This window comes from Lynx rufus, unplaced genomic scaffold (genome assembly GCF_022079265.1).
Source record: "Lynx rufus isolate CCGP_SWC_20201006 ecotype Redwood Valley unplaced genomic scaffold, mLynRuf1.p SCAF_1, whole genome shotgun sequence".
NCBI lineage: Eukaryota > Metazoa > Chordata > Mammalia > Carnivora > Felidae > Lynx > Lynx rufus.
The window spans coordinates 539,819-556,275 of NW_025814823.1; the positions used below are offsets into that span (position 1 = coordinate 539,819).

Sequence of the window (16,457 nt, forward strand, 5' to 3'; positions counted from 1 at the left end):
CGTTGTTTTAAGCCACCTCATTTGTGTGTACAGCTGATCCTTAAACAACATGGTTTGAACTGCATAGATCCACTCATAAACAATTTTTATAGTACAGTACTATAAATGTATTTTCTCTTCCTTATGACTTTCTTAACATTTTTTTTTCTGTACCTTACTTTAATCATGAGAATATGTATATAACACACATAACAAACTATGTGTTAATCAACTGTTATTGGTTAAGGCTTCCAATCAATCATCAGTAGAATATTCGTAGTTAAGTTTTTAGGGAGTCAAAAGTTTTATGTGGATTTTCGACTGTGCAGGGGTTTGGAGCCTCTAACTCCTGCATTGTTCAAGGATGAACTGTACTTTATTACATTAGCCCTAGAAAATGCACTGGCCAAGGTAGCACCTGAAATCACAGCTCCAAAATGCTTGTCAAATTTCAATTTATGAACTCATGACTAAGAGAATTCCCCTTTTAACACATTTCTGATGACAGTGGGTCATTTTAATTAAAAAATTCTTATGTGGTGGGGCGCCTTGGGTGGCTCAGCCGGTTAAGTGTCCAATTTCAGCTCAGGTCATGATCTCACAGTTCTTGGGTTCTAGCCCCACACTGGGCTCTGTGCTGACAGCTCAGAGCTTGGAGCCTGCTTTGGATTCTGTGTCTCCCTCTCTCTCTGCCCCTGACCCACTTGTGCTCTGTCTCTCTTTGCCTTTCCAAAATAAATAAATGTTAAAAAAAAAAAAAAAAAATCTTTTTTTTTTTTTTAATTCTTATGTGGTAAAGGTTTCACTTCCTTTTCCTTTTTATTGTTGGATCGACAAAACTTGTTTCAAATATTCTAGATAAAATCTTAAAGATAAAAGTGAATCATTGTATCTTTTCCCAACTTATATGCAAACTTACCTAAGTTTTTCCAAGGCACTTTCCCGTTCAATGCGAAGTTTAGCTAAAGATGTGTTCTCAGCTTTAAATTTTTCTATTTCTGTTTCCAATTCAATTACTTTCTCTCTCAAAACTTGAGATCGAGCACTGTCACCTATAAAATAGGCCATATATATTGAACTTCACAAAAGGTCTTCAGCAGCAGAAACCAGCTAGCTATTAATACTAAGAGCCAAATATATGGTAAACATCTGTACTATTAAAATGCACAAGAAACAACGCCTCTGAAAAAAAAAAAACTATATGAACCTGACTTTCCAGATAAAACCAATCTATATTTAAAAAAGACATTATTCAACTGAAGAGTAACAATCTACCAATGAATTAACATTACATATAAAAAGAAATCATTCAAATAATTTTTAAAAACCTAATACATATGTTTTTTGTCTTTTTGATAACAGCCAATATTGTAATAACTGTATGGTGACAGATAGAAACTAGACATATCATGGGATCATTTCATAATGTATAAAAATACTGAATCACTATGATGTATACCTGAAACTAATACTGATGTTGTACATCAATTGTACTTCAATTTAAATATGTATATATGAACATGAGTAAGTAATTCACAAGACATCTAAAGCAAATAATTAACATCAAAGTTTACTCCCACTAATCACAGAAATACAAATTAAGATTTTTTCACATACCAATTTGCTATTTCAAAGAGTAAAAAAGCCAACACTTCTGTTCTTCCACTACCCTTTTGAAAAATTGATTTCCGCACAAAAATATGCATTGCAACATTATTTCTAATAGTGAAAAATAATTTAAGTATCCAACATTAAGGAAATTACTGAATAAAATGATGCTGTATTCACATAGTGTTCTGCAACCATTTTAAACAATTTTTTAATGTTTATTCATTTTTGAGAGAGAGAGCACAAGCAGGGGCAGAGAGAGAGGGAGACACAGAATGTGAAGCAGGCTCCAGGCTTTGAGCTGTAAGCACAGAGTCGACTTAGGGCTTGAACCCACAAACCATGAGATCATGACCTGAGCTGAAGTCAGATGCTTAACCAACTGAGCCACCCAGGCACCCTATGTTCTGCAACCATTTTTAAAATACACAAAAGTGTTTTAAAGAAATGGCCAGTGCATATTATACACCTGGTCAAAGAAGAGAAGGTAATTTGTTTTTTGGTGGTTTTTTTTTTTTAAGTTTATCTATTTTGAGAGAAAGAGACTGGAGCACGGGGGCAGAGAAAGAGAGAGAGAGACAATCCCAAGCAGACTCCACACTGTCAGCACAAAGCGCAACGTGGGGCTCAAACTCACAAACTGTGAGATATGACCTGAACCAAAACCAAGAGTCAGACGCTTAACTGACTGTGCCACCCAAGCACCCCAAGAAAGAAAAGCTAAGTTTTTTTACTTTTTTTTTTTAAGTTTATTTGAGAGAAAGAGCAGGGCAGCGGGGGCAGAAAGAGAGAGAGGGAGAGAATCCCACAAATCCTGAGAAAAGACCTGAGCTGAAACCAAGAGTCAGATGCTTAACTGACTGAGCTACCCAGGTGCCCCAAAAAAGATAAAGTCAGTTTATTTTTTTATCATTTTTTTAAGTTTATTTATTTGAGAGACAAAGACAGCACGAGTGGGGAGGAGCAGAATGAGAGGCAGAGTGAGAATCCCAAGCAGGCTCCATGCTGCCTGCACAGGGCCCAACACGAGGTTCAAACTCACAAAACCGCGAGATCACGACCTGAGCCAAAACGAAGAGTCCGACGCTTAACCGACTGAGCCACGAGGGCACCCCAACATAAGTTTTAACAAATGTCTGTACCATATTAAAAATACATAGGAAAAATGACTGGAAGGAAACATTCCAAAATGGTATCACAGCTACCTTTGGATAGTTCAGTTATAAACATTTTTCATTCTATACTTAAGCTTCCAAACTTTCTGCAAAAAGTACTACTTTTAAAATCAAAGTATTTTTTTAAATAGTTTAAGTTAGGGGCATCTGGGTGGCTCGGTCAGTTAAGTGTCCAACTCTTTCTCTTTTTTTTTTCAGGTTTGTTAATTTTGAGAGAGAAAAAAAAAGAGCACACGTGTGGGCAGGGGAAGGGCAAAGAGAAGGTGAGACAGAGAATCCCAAGCAAGCTCTGCCCTGTTAGGCCAGAGCCCAATGTGGCGCTCAATTTCACAAATCATGAGAGCATGACCTCAGCGGAGATCAAGAGTCCAACACTTAAATCAACTGAGCCACCTGGGTGCCCCAAACGTCCAACTCTTGATCTTGGCTCGGGTCTTGATCTCACGGTCATGGGTTCAAGCCCTCTGTTGGGCTTCACACTGGGCAAGAAGCCTACTTACATAGCTTAAGTTATAATTTACATTTTTTTCAATGTTTACTTATTTTTGAGAAATAGAAAGATGGAGTGCAAGAAGGAGAGGTGAAGAGAGAGAGGGAGACACAGAATGTGAAGCAGGCTCCAGGCTCCCAGCTGTCAGCACAGAGGCAATGCGGGGCTTGAACTCACAGATGGTGAGATCATGATCTGAGCCAAAGTCGGATACTCAACCGACTGAGCCACTCAGGCACCCCTACAATTTAAAGCACCTGTGCTTTGGTAGGCATTCACAGTTTACTACATGATATGATGGAAAGGAGTTTTCCATATAAGTTTTAGAAGTCCATCGCGTCAACTATACAACCATTAAAAGGAACGTGGCAGATGTGTAAGCGGGAAAAAACAATCTCCAAAATTTATTATAAGGTGAAGAATGGCCTATAAAAAACGTGTTTTCAAAGTGCGTGGATTGCTCAGTCAGTTAAGTGTCCAACTTTGGCTCATGTCATGATCTCACAGCTCCAGGGTTCCAGCCCCACATCAGGCTCTGTGCTGACAGCTCAAAGCCTGGAGCCTGCTTTGGATTCTGTCTCCAGTCTGTCTGTCCCTCCCCTGCTCACACCCTCTCTCTCTCAAAAACTGAATAAATATTAAAAAAAAATTCTTAAGTGTTTTCATTTGTGTAGAAAGATTACATACCCACTCCACATATGCTTTCATATGCACAGAATCTTTTTAGAATATACAAATGAAATGGGAATATAAATTCCTCTAGGAAAAGGAATAGGAACCCAAATACAGGGAAGAAAGGAAACTTCAATTTTACTGTATTTCTTCTTGGTCCTATCTAGCAAGTTAGCGCATGAGTAGTAAAAAAAATAAAAATAAAAAAATAAGTAAATACATAGTCATTTTAAAAAGTGCACACACAAAGGTTCACCTCATAGTGACACAAACCACAAATTGGATACTCTAGTTACAAAAGAAACTTATGTTACCTCAATTCATAATGAAGCAATTAATGTTACAGCCTTGAGAATAAGACATAGGCTTAAATTAGAAAATCTGAAATCAGAATGCATCCATATCTTTTGTACTAGCGGCCATTACATTATTTAGACCCACAAAACAAATCAAATTTTAACAATCACCTACTTAGACTTCTACTGAGCAACTAGAACGATTAGGATTTTAAGTGTTCTGATAAGATACCCCTACTGATAAGATAAATGTTAAATTTATAACATTCTGATACCTATTTTATAATGCTGACTTACCAGGTGGTTGGTCTTGACTTGGGTTTAACTTGGGTTCACTTCCCAAGTGTGAATCTGATTTGGGTTTCAGTTTCAAAGCAGGAAAGAATTTCATCATGAGATCTGACGTAGGAGGAGGGCTTGTGCTCCTACTGGATTTCCTCAAGTCTTCTCCCTTCTTGACTGGTGCGACCTTCCTTTTTATTGCTTTGTCTGGTACACATATTTCACTCTTATTAGGGTAGGCTGTCTGAGGAGTCCCATTAGTGACCTCTGTCCCAAGAACAGCATCATGTTTAAATGAATTCTCTTCAAGGTCAGTCCAAGTTCTTTCATCGTCAAAGTCAATTTTACTCATACTTACAGATGAGGGTCTTCTTGAGGACTCAGAAACTTTGTTTTTCAAGCTTTCTATTATGATAGACCCATCACTACTGTAATCTTTATCGGACAAATCTAAATCAACATCTCTCCTTTGATCTTCTTGCATCCCAGTGTCCCTAAAAGGCCCCTTACCATCACAGACCTGTGGACTGTCTTCTCTGCTGCTGAAACCCCTCTCTTTATCGTCAGTTGACGGTTTTATGGTAACATCAAGTTGTTCCTCAGAGTCGGTGCTACTGTCACTGTCCATGGCACCTTCGTCATCACCTACATTCCACCGAGTCTGATTTTCAGAAGTGCTAGTTTGGAATGCTTTCCTACTGACTTTATAAGACTGTTCCCTATGTGCTTCAGGTGAGGACACTGAATCAGTCTGTTTGGGTGCAACCTCACACTCACACACATTATCAGGTTCAGTACAGTCTGGAGCCTCATTGTGGTTACACTGAAGAATGGGATCCAGTGTCACCATCTTCTCCTGCTGTACGGCTTTGACAGGGGTGGAAGACAGCCGGTGCCCTTTGCAGATCTGCTGGTCCCTCTCTAAGATTTTCAGTACAAATGAAGAATTACTGGAAAATGATATTTCATCAGCAGCTTGCTCCAAAAACAAAAATTCATCTAACTCCAAATTTTCCTTTTCCTTTTCTCGTTCCCACTTTTCTAACTTTTTCTGAAGAGAAATGTCAAGAGAAGATTCTGACTTTTTCAAGGTCTCATTTATTGGGCTCTTAGAAGCCATGCAGCTGACCAGCCCTGCTGAAAGAGGAAGTCTGTCTCTACCTGGTGTCTTATTCCAGACTTTGCAACCAACATCACAAGGTTTTGCACACTCGGGCATTTCTCTACTATTAGATTCAACTTTTTTTTCTAATTTGATCTGGTCTCTAAATTGCCCATCACATTTCTTCCCTGCCAGTATTTTCAATCCTGATGGAGAAAGACTTTTCCTGTTGTTACCCTTAAGCACTTTTGGCTTCTGACTAAGTGTGACAAAACCACTGCTGGCCCTAGCTTTATTGTTCTTTTTAACAGGAGGGTTCTCTGTACACAGTTCTTTGTTTATTAGAGCAGTTTTCCGCTGGAATTGCTGTCTATCCATTTTAAACACAGGTTGGTCCTCTGAAATGCTCTGATTAGGCACTAGTTTACTTTCTCTCCCTTTCTGAGACTTAGATTTAGCATTAGTAAATCTAGCTAAACCTTCTCCTCGTTTCAAGAATGGTTGTTTTGGCTTTGCTTTGATTGGCAATGATCCTTCTGCTTCCTAAAATAAAGAATATTTGAATTAATTCTGGTATATCCAAGTTATCTCAATTTTCTTTTTAAAGCAAATTATAAATAAATCTCTAAAGGCTCATCTAACTTAATCAAGATAGTGGCGATGCCTACCCTTAGTTGTTTTCGTTTCAGTTCTTGTTCTTCCAGTCGAATTTGTTCTTCTAAGTAGTCTTCAAATGTCTGTTTCCTCTCTCTGATAGCAACTTTAATAGGCCTAATCATAAAAATAAAGTTATTTAGCATGCAAGTCAAGATGTGGTGAATATCTGCCTCAGTGTGCCTGACAGAGATACCTCTGATTACACTGAGAACTAACCGTTTTCAAAGTCACAGACCCCGTATGAGAATCCAAAGAAAGCTATAATCCTACCCCATCTCCCAAAATACAGAAAAATACAACACTCTAGACATGATTGGAAAAAAAAAAACCCTTCTGAAGTTCATTTTTTGCCTATAGATTATATAACTTTAAAATATACTTTGAGGAGCGCCTGGGTGGCTCAGTCATTGAGCATCCAACTTCAGCTCAGGTCATGATCCCATGGCTCGTGAATTTGAGCCCTGCGTCGGGTTCTATGTTGACAGCTCAGAGCCTGGAGCCTGCTTTGGATTCTGTATCTCTCTCTGCCCTCCCCCACTCACAGTCTGTCTCTCAAAAATGCATTAAAAATTTCATTAAAAAAATAAATAAGAATAAAATATATTTTGAAAATACTTCATCAAATAAGCACTTTAAGAAAGATCCTTGACAGGGGCGCCTGGGTGCCTCAGTTGGTTAAGTGCCAACTTCAGCTCAGGTAATGATCTCACAGCTTGTGAGTTCAAGCCCTGCGTCAGGCTCTGTGCTGACAGCTCAGAGCCTGAAGCCTGCTTCGGATTCCGTCTCCCTCTCTCTGCCCTTCCCCTGTTCACACTCTGTCTCTTAAAAATAAATAAACGTTAAAAAAAATTTAAAAACAAGATCCTTGACAATGTAATAGAGCAATAATCAGAAGTAATTTGCCCATCCATAACATCTATTAAAATATGTCAAGTATTTAAGAAAATAAGAAACAATCTCAATATTGATAGTTTATATTTGTCATAAGATTTTTAAATTCTGTAACTAAGCTTACCCAATTATAATTTATAAGTGACACCAAATGTGAGACTCAATATTAATTTGTTTTTGTCTTTGCCAAAATAGGATTTACCTATTTGAGAGAAGATTAATTTTATCCAGATTTCTTCTCTTTGGTGAAAAAAGTTTGCTCAATTCTTCCAAAACAATGCAAAGCTATCTGAACTGACAGGTCTCCCCGACCACTGTCTGTTGCTGACAATATGTGGTAAGTTGTAACTTCAACATTATACTTAAAAGCATATTCAAGCAAAAACAAGAAAACCATGGGTCTTTTTTAAAAAGAAAGTGCTCTACCATAATAGCTGGCTATTACATTAAACTGTCACACTTCTTATTCCTTTCAATATGGATGATACCTTTCTTCAATATTAGCCACTTCTGAAGAATCACCAATTTTTTTTACATTCACATCTTTCCCTTCCTGAATAGGTTCGGCCACTTTCTCCCAACATGGTGAAACACCTTCTCCTAGGATAAAAATTAGGAACAATTTAGTTCCAAAAAATAAAGAATAACATCTTAAAACCTGAGAATTTTACAAGTTACTATGCTAAAGTAATATTTATCAAAAGTAACATATGCCAAAGATTTTAGAACCCTCAAGGATTTCTTTATTATGACTTCTTTATATGACTTTTTAATATGATTTCTTTAATAGGAGATAAACTACAAAACCCTATTTAAAACATGACACTGTTCACAAGGTAAATGTTATGGGCTTTTCTAAATTAAAAAAGACTAGGATCACCTGAGTGGCTCAGTCGGTTAAGCATCAGACTCTTGATTTCGGCTCAGGTCATGAATTCATGGTTTGTGGGGATCAAGCCCCACTTCCAGCTCCACACTGACAGCATGGAGCCTGTTTGGGGTTCTCTCTCTCCCTTTCCTGCGCAGGCGCTCACTCTCTCTCTCAAAATAAATAAATAAATTTTTAAAAAATTCATTAAAAAAGACTAAAAAGAGAGCTGTAACAACTGAATGTAACAGATGAACTTGACTGTTCCTGGTTTTTTTAAAAAAACACATATTTGGGACAATAGTGGGAATTCTAAAATGAATTTAAATATTAAGGAATAGTATTAGAGAATACTATCTATACAGAAGAATATCATAATTTTTACTTGATGTGTGCTGAAATATTTGAAGTGATGTAACATAACGCCTGCATATTACTTGCAATGAAATGACTGAGCAAGTTACATTTAAATGTAGGCAGAAATACAGATGTATAGATATACATACACACATAGAAAAATATGTAGACAAAGTAAATACAGCAAAATATTAACTGCTGAATCAAGGTCTATTATTAATCATTGCAATAGTCTTTCAACTTTTCTGGATGTTTGAAATTTTCCAAAATAAAAAGGTAAGAGAGTATACTGCTTAAAAAAATTTTTAAAGGCATGTGACCTTTCCATATTCTAAATCAGAAATAAAATACTATGCACAAAGGTGCCCAATCCTAACTAGTAAGGGTAGACACCTTTTGTCATATTTTCTGCACTTTTTTAGAACTTTCTCCGAAGAACATATTCATGAAAACACCATCAAAATTGAAAATAAAATTCAAATTAAAAATACTGGAAACAACTCAGCCCTACTGCAAAGAACATTAAATACTGATATATTATTTGATGACCAGCATGATGACAACCATTAAAATTATGGTTATGAAACTATGAAATTTACCATTATGTTTGAGTAGGAAAAGAACACATGATTTTCCATCTTGGCTGGGAAAAGAACACAATTATACAATATTTTACAGTTACAAAATGTAAAAAAAAAAAAAAAAGTGGAAGGGGGAATGGGGCACAGAAACAGCATTTTAAAAAAGGAAAAAAAAAGACCAGAAGAAACTACACCAGAAATGCCACAAGACCTCTGAGTTTAGACCATCAGATGCTGCCAGTTCTCTGGCAAAAACATGTTGAGCGCGAGGAATACAGAGGTACAGTGAGGGCAAACTGACTGTCTGGGAGTGGACGGAATTTCTCTTCTGAATAATAACTGCCACCACCAACCTATTTCTCACATTTCCCATCTTCGATCATGTGCCCCTCCACTACCACACATACTACATAATCTCAAACTATTTCTAAGCTCTGAGAAAAATAGTACACACAGAACCCACCATCCCCCTTTTTGAAGACCCTATGCTACCTTGAGAGGTTTGAAATCAGCATGAGTATTGCGATTGTTCTCAGAAAGTCACAAAATTCTGTGTCCAGTTCTGTGTCCAATCCAGGCTCAATTGTTACGCAACATGTAGGGGCTCATAATTAAAATTTTTTTTTTCAACGTTTATTTATTTTTGGGACAGAGAGAGACAGAACATGAACGGGGGAGGGACAGAGAGAGAGGGAGACACAGAATCGGAAACAGGCTCCAGGCTCTGAGCCATCAGCCCAGAGCCCGACGCGGGGCTCGAACTCACGGACCGCGAGATCGTGACCTGGCTGAAGTCGGACGCTTAACCGACTGCGCCACCCAGGCGCCCCATGTAGGGGCTCATAATTAAAGCCACAGGCACGGGGGACAGGGGAAAAAATGCAGGAAGGACTTTTCTTGTCTTAGCACAGCTTGGTAACACTGCTAGCTAAGTACAAAAGAGAGAAATAGAAGTAACTCACCTATAGGATAGTCATGGTTTTCTTCCTTCAAATCATTGTTTTTCACAAGTGCTTCTTGATATTGTGCCTCACAAAACAAAGTGAGAGGAGCACCAGTTTTTGCAGTTAAGACAAAATCTGGATGAGTAGTTCTACAGAAGTTGTTTTGTTCATCAGATAAAATGTTGGAAGTGTGTGTTTTTTCTTGGGTTTGATTCTGGTAGACATGTGATGGTAGGAAGGGCGAATTTCCTGGAGATCCTACAGTGGTTGAATTTCCTGGAGATCTATACTTCTGGCTCTGACCATCAGGCAGTAGTGTTAAACCTTGCAATTAAAAAAAATAGTTGAAAAAGAAAAAAAAATTATCAAAACTAATGACTTCCTAGAACATTTTCGCTTCTACCTGTTAGTGATCCCTACCTACCAGGTTTTCTCCAAAGTGATAAAAGTATTTCTTCCTCCTTATATTAGGAAACTCTATTTAACAAAATGATGAAATTTAGAAGTCCAAAATGACCGCTGCATAATTTGAATCAAGGGTATGTTTATACGACAATTGATGTGCAGTGTAGACCTGGCACAGCTGCAACACAGCCTGCTTCTGGAAGGCACCATTCATCTTCCATCTGTGAGCACTGCTGGAATTCTCAACTCTGCAGCCCCACAACAAACACAGAGAGCACCAATGCCAATAGCTGTAAATGATCTGAAGAGTTCCCTAAAAACAAATAAGCTCCCTAAAGACACCCAGGGTGCCTGCGTGGCTCAGTTGGTTGAGCATCCAACTGATGCTCTCTCGCTCTCTCTATCCCTCCCCTGCTCACACACTCTCTCTCTTTCTCCCTCTCTCTCAAAATAAATATTTAAAAATATATAAATCGAAGAAGAGAAGACACAACGTGAAGGGTTTTATAAGAGCCATGCCACCCATCTCTCAAACCCTCTGCTTCATCCCAGATCACAAATAAAACTGGAAATGAGGTAGGTCTTCATAGACTATCAGGCTCAAACTCCTTTCTTTTATAGAACAATACTCTCTCCATCCAAAGATTTTTTTAAGTTTATTTATTTTGAGAAAGAGAGCATGAGTTGGGGAGGGGCAGAGAGAAAGGAAGAGAGAGAGAATCCTAAGTAGGCTCTGCGCTGTCAGTGGAGAGACCAATGCGGGGCTTGAACCCATAAACCATGAGATCATGACCTGAGCCAAAATCAAAAGCCAGACTCAAATGACTGAGCCACCCAGCATCCCCAAATGTTTTTGACTTATAGTCACCTCACTTCAGACTGAAGATGTCTTTGATAAAAGTGCAATACTCCAAAGAAGCAGTTCTCAAAGTGTGGTCTGTAAACCCCTGAAGGTCTCTAAGATTCTTTCAGTGCATCCACAAAGTCAAATCTATTTTCATAAGATATTAAGATAGTATTTGTCTTTTTCACTTCATGCACTAATGGTGCAAGAGCAAAACAGAAACTCGTGGTACCTTCACTGAAAAGCAGGACAGCAAAACTGTGGCACCAAACTGTGCTAGCAGTCACTGTATTAGTCACCACAAAAAACAAACAAACAAAAAACAGGGGCGCCTGGGTAGCTGAGTCAGTTGAGCGTCTGACTCTTGATTTTGGCTCAGGCCATAATCCCAGGGTCGTGGGATCGAGCCCCACATCAGACTCCATGCTGGGTGTAGAGCCTGCTTAGGATTCTCTCTCTCCCTCTGCCCATCTCCCCTGCTGGTGCGCGCTCTCTCTCTCTCTCTCTCTCTCTCTCTAAAAACAAACAAACAGTTTTATTTAAGAATGTCCTAGATAGGGGTGCCTGGGTGGTTCAGTTGGTTGAGTATCCAACTCTTGGTTTGGCTCAGGTCAAGATCTCACGGTTGTGAGATTAAGCCCCATGTTGGGCTCCATGCTGAATGTGGAGCCTGCTTGGGATTCTTTCCCTCCTCAGCGCACTCTCTCTCAAAAAAATAAAATAAAAAGGTCCTAAAGTTGCAAGAATTATTAATTTTTAAACTGAATTTGAACTGTTGAGTTCAAGTGTCATTTCAACATTCTATAGGACAAAACAAAAAGCGTGCATAAATCACTTCTACTGCAAACCAAGACATAGCTTGGTTTGAGACGTAAGCTTGACTAGGCACTTCTCTCAAAGAACATCATTTTTACTTGAAAGAATAAATGACAAAACTATGATGATTTAAACCTTCGTACTTGGCAGACAGTTTCTCAAAAATTAAACAAGCGAGCCAGTCACTTCAAAAAAAATGACTACAGTATTTAATAGTAAAACTTGAAGTCTCTAGTAAAAAGTAGAATTTATTAAACAAACCTACCACCATGAGCTTGACAGCTTCATAACACTTCAAGACTTAAAAAAAAAAAAAGACTTAAAAAAATTTTTTTAATGTTTATTTTTGAGAGAGAGAGGGAGAGCACAAGTTGGGCAGGGGCAGAGGGAGAGAGAGAGGGAGACAGAGGATCCCAAGCACCTCAGCGCTGACAGCAGAGAGCCCCATGCAGGCACTGACTCAAGAACTGTGAGACTATGACCTGAGCCTAAGTCAGACACTCAACCAACTGAGCGACCCAGGCAGCACCCTGTTACTTCAAGACTTTTACGATGAGCTCTGTAGTGGTATTGATGGATATAATTTTTTGATATTATATGATAAAATACACTTAAGTATATTTTAAAGACCTACATAACTCAGTGAACCACTACTTTGCAAATAACCAATGCACAATTTTACTAAATCATGCATGATAAAAGAGCCATTCAAAATGCCAAGATATTCCAATATATTTCATGTAATGGAGTATAAAAAAGTTCATTAATATAGTTTCAGACTCCATACTTTGAATTATCACTAAGAAACGGCCAATTGTTAGGTTTGGGTGCAATATCAAAGAAATAACTACAATTATTTGAAAAGGCTATTACAGTACTCTTCTTTCCCTCTTCCAAGTAAACATCCATGTGAGGCCGAATTTTTTTTCACATGCTTCAATCAAAACAACATAACTTAAGAGAATGAATGCAGAAGCAGATAGGACAATCAGCTGAGCTCTTTTAAACCAGAAGTTAAAAGAGATGTCCAAAAATATAAAACTATGCCATTCTTCTAATTTTTTAGAAAAACCTCTTCATTAAGTTACTTATGATAACATGTAACTGCTTTTTATTTTAATGAATTAGTTTTTTAATTTCTCCAATTTAATTTCTGATAGTTAAATATCAACAGCCATAGCCCATAGAACAAATACTCTGGAGTCCTCATTAATTTAAGAGTGTTCAGTGGTCCTGAGACCAAACAGTGTTAAAAATCACTGTCCTAAAAGCAATGTGCCATAATTGAAAGGCGCTAGCTTTTATATCAACAATGTTGAAACTGCTTCCTTATTGCTCTACCGTAGTGCTATTTCTACCTTAAAAAGTATCACAGGCTGTTATGGAAATGATCTGGATTATCCTCTTATGTATTCCATAAAGGAACCCTGACCCATTCAACTATTTCAAGACACACACCAGGTTCTCTACATTTACTAAGATAAACGTCCTAATCCCTAAACCACTCTTCATCTGATACATTTCTCATCACTACCACTGCTACTATTCCCTGAATCCCATCCGGCTACTTTGCACATTCATCTGCCAATGTCTTTTATTCTTCGTATTCTCAATGCCCAGTGCAACCTCTGAACAGAACAGGCACTTTTGTGAATCAGCACTGTGTCTCTGGGAAGGTGCCATCAAGAAGCAAACACATGTTCCAGATCACTATTTCTCAAACTAAGGGATACAATCCATTAGTAATTTTATCATCAGAATCATGACTGGTACTTTTTTCAATGAATGAGATTAGGACAAAATAAATAGAAAACATCTTTACAACATGCCAGGCACACCAATAAAGACTGATTCATGAAATTTCTTTGAAATTGTGAGTCACGATTTTAAATGTTTTTGTTATAATGTGGTATGGTGAAACATCTCTCAAAACCACTGCTAGAGATCAAATTTACACAGGTTTACAGTCCCCTGATAAGCATATCGTGTTTTCTATTAATTGATCTAGTATACAACAAAAGATGTGTCATCTGCCACCATAGAAAATATTTTTGGTATGGTTCCTCTGCTGACCAGAGTAGCCTCTACACATATTTTACCATTATGACCCTGAGGAGTTTTTCATTCTTTTTTTTTTTTTTTTTTTTTTGAGAGAGAGAGAAAGAATCCCAAGTAGGCTCTGCTTTATCAATACAGAGCCTAATGCAGGGCTTGATCCCACAAACCACGAGATCATGACCTGAGCGGAGACAAGAGCCAGACACTTAACTGACTGAGCCACCCAGACACCCTACGGAGTTTTTCATTCTTGTCTACTGGTTGTAAGCCAGTAGCCCTAGGCCAAATTTGGCTCTACATCTTTTATTCTGCTAGGTCTTTTTAAAATTTTATAGGGACACATGGGTGGCTCAATCGATTAAGCATCTGACTTTGGCTCAGGTCACCATTTCACAGTTTTTGAGTTCGAGCCCAACACAGGGCTCTCTGATGTCAGCACAGAACCCACTTTGGATCCTCTGTCCCTCTCTCTCTCTCTCTCTCTCTGCCTTTCCCCCTCTCCCCACTCATCTGCTCTCTCACTCCCTCTCTCTAAAATAAATAAACATTAAAAAAAATCTTTAGGGGCACCTGGGTGGCTCAGGTCATGATTTCACGGTTCATGGGTTCAAACTCCGCGTCAGGCTCTGTGCTGACAACTCAGAGCCTGGAGCCTGCTTTGGATTCTGTGTCTCCCTCTCTCTCTCTGCCCCTTCCTCTCTCTCTCTGCCCCTCCCTCGCTCATGCTCTGTCTCTCAAAAATAAGTAAATGATAAAAAAAAAATTAAAAATCTTCAAACTTTTATTTTATAAATAAATATGACTGCCGTTAAGCAGGGCACACATGCTCCAGACTGGCCCAGCTCCCACCTGTCCCAATCATATACCACCACCACCATTTCATAGTTATCTGCAAGGCCCCTAAAGAAACTGGGGTTCACCACATATGACAGAGTAATGGTAGAAAAAACCTGTCAAACAACTAAAGGTGAGAAATGTCACTGTTCACTGTTGAGCTGACTGAAGGCTCTGTGTAAGCACAAAGTACCTGGGAGTGGTTGGTGCCCAGACACAGTAGTGAGCAGCTTCTCTTGTTCTTCCAGAAGTCTCTGTAGTTGCTCGAAATGCTGCCTCCTTAGCTGTTCCTGCTTCTTCTGTTGTACTTCTTTCAGCTTTTTAAACATAAAACTTGATTAAACTAACTTTACATTTCTTTAGGGATCTTTGCTCCTTACATTTATCTTAACCCCTCTCATCTCCCTTTTCGTATCATCTCTAATACAGAGTTTCAAAGAGCGATCTCTAAGTAACTACATCTGCCACCCAAACTCTAAAATCCTATTTTTTATGAAGGAAACATAGAAACAGAAAAGTCATTTGAATCTGTAGATTCTTACAATACAATAGGTATCAGTACATTTATGATCAACTTTTCCCCTTTAATATCTAATCAGCCATTTCCAATTCAGTTTTTACCAAACGAAGCAGAAACTTAAAAGACATTGTTATCTCGAGTGTTGTATGTTACATATCAAACCTGTGTTAATGTTTCACATTAGATAAAAGGCAAAATTTGGTATTTTGAGGATTTCCCAGGAAAGGGGAAGAAAACTTTTCATCAACAGAAACTTGCAATAATGCAAATACATTAGGCCAAATTCTGTTGTACCTGTTCAAGCTTTTTAAAAAGTGGGTCTTTATAAGGCACTTCTTTGCATTCACTTGAAAGATCTGAGACAATGTCATTTTTGTTATCTTCCCAGTGTCCAGGAGCACCCTGACATGCCACTATTTGTGGTTCCTCTTTAGTTAAAGGAAACACTGCATGTGTTTCAGACTTATTTGATTGTAGTTTATAAGGGCTGTTAGAGTCCAACTTCTGTTCTTCATGAAGTGAATCTTCTTCACTTATAAAGGTGAAGCTATCTGAAAAATGCGTGGCTTTAACAGGAAAGCTGGTAGAAATGTTCACACTTGCTCGCTGCTCTTCGTCTGCTTCCAAAATAGGAAATCCACGATTTAATATGACCCCAGCCCGAGAAGGATTGGTCATCCACTGGGTTAGGAAGCTCTGCCCACTGTTTAACTCTGAAGAGGCTGGCATCACGAACATTTTAGTCCAACGACACTATTATATTTAAATAATATACAAGCTGGAACTGCTATTAATTTCCAATGCCTGTAGAAAGAAGATGCCAACAAAAAACATCAGTTAAAGCTGTTCTACCCGAACCGCGAACCAGCACAAAAATCTACTGGATATTTCAAATTCAAAAGACTTAATCAGCAAAGCAACTGGGCAAGAAGTTACGTGGTTTGTTTGTTTTTTTTTTTTAAGTCTTAAAAATATCCAAATTGAGTGAATCAAAAACCTAAGTTCCTTGCTGACAGAATCAGCATATAGATGTTATTTAAGGCCTTGACACTGGGCGAGATCACTAAGTGACTGAGGG

The 16,457-nt window shown here is 38.3% G+C and overlaps 1 protein-coding gene across 1 annotated transcript in view; it reads right to left on the reverse strand.

Annotated features, from left to right (window-relative positions):
• Positions 1–16,174, reverse strand: part of CENPJ (centromere protein J) — a 48,611-nt gene extending 32,437 nt beyond the window's left edge. The window contains exons 1-7 of the mRNA XM_047077379.1: positions 15,674–16,174; positions 15,053–15,176; positions 9,921–10,226; positions 7,641–7,752; positions 6,273–6,375; positions 4,518–6,147; positions 899–1,031 (exon numbers count right to left, since the gene is read on the reverse strand). Of these exons, the coding sequence (XP_046933335.1) occupies positions 899–1,031; positions 4,518–6,147; positions 6,273–6,375; positions 7,641–7,752; positions 9,921–10,226; positions 15,053–15,176; positions 15,674–16,117 (2,852 nt within the window). The 5' untranslated portion in view covers positions 16,118–16,174. The remainder of the gene's footprint in view (positions 1–898; positions 1,032–4,517; positions 6,148–6,272; positions 6,376–7,640; positions 7,753–9,920; positions 10,227–15,052; positions 15,177–15,673) is intronic.
• Positions 16,175–16,457: the final 283 nt, after the last annotated feature.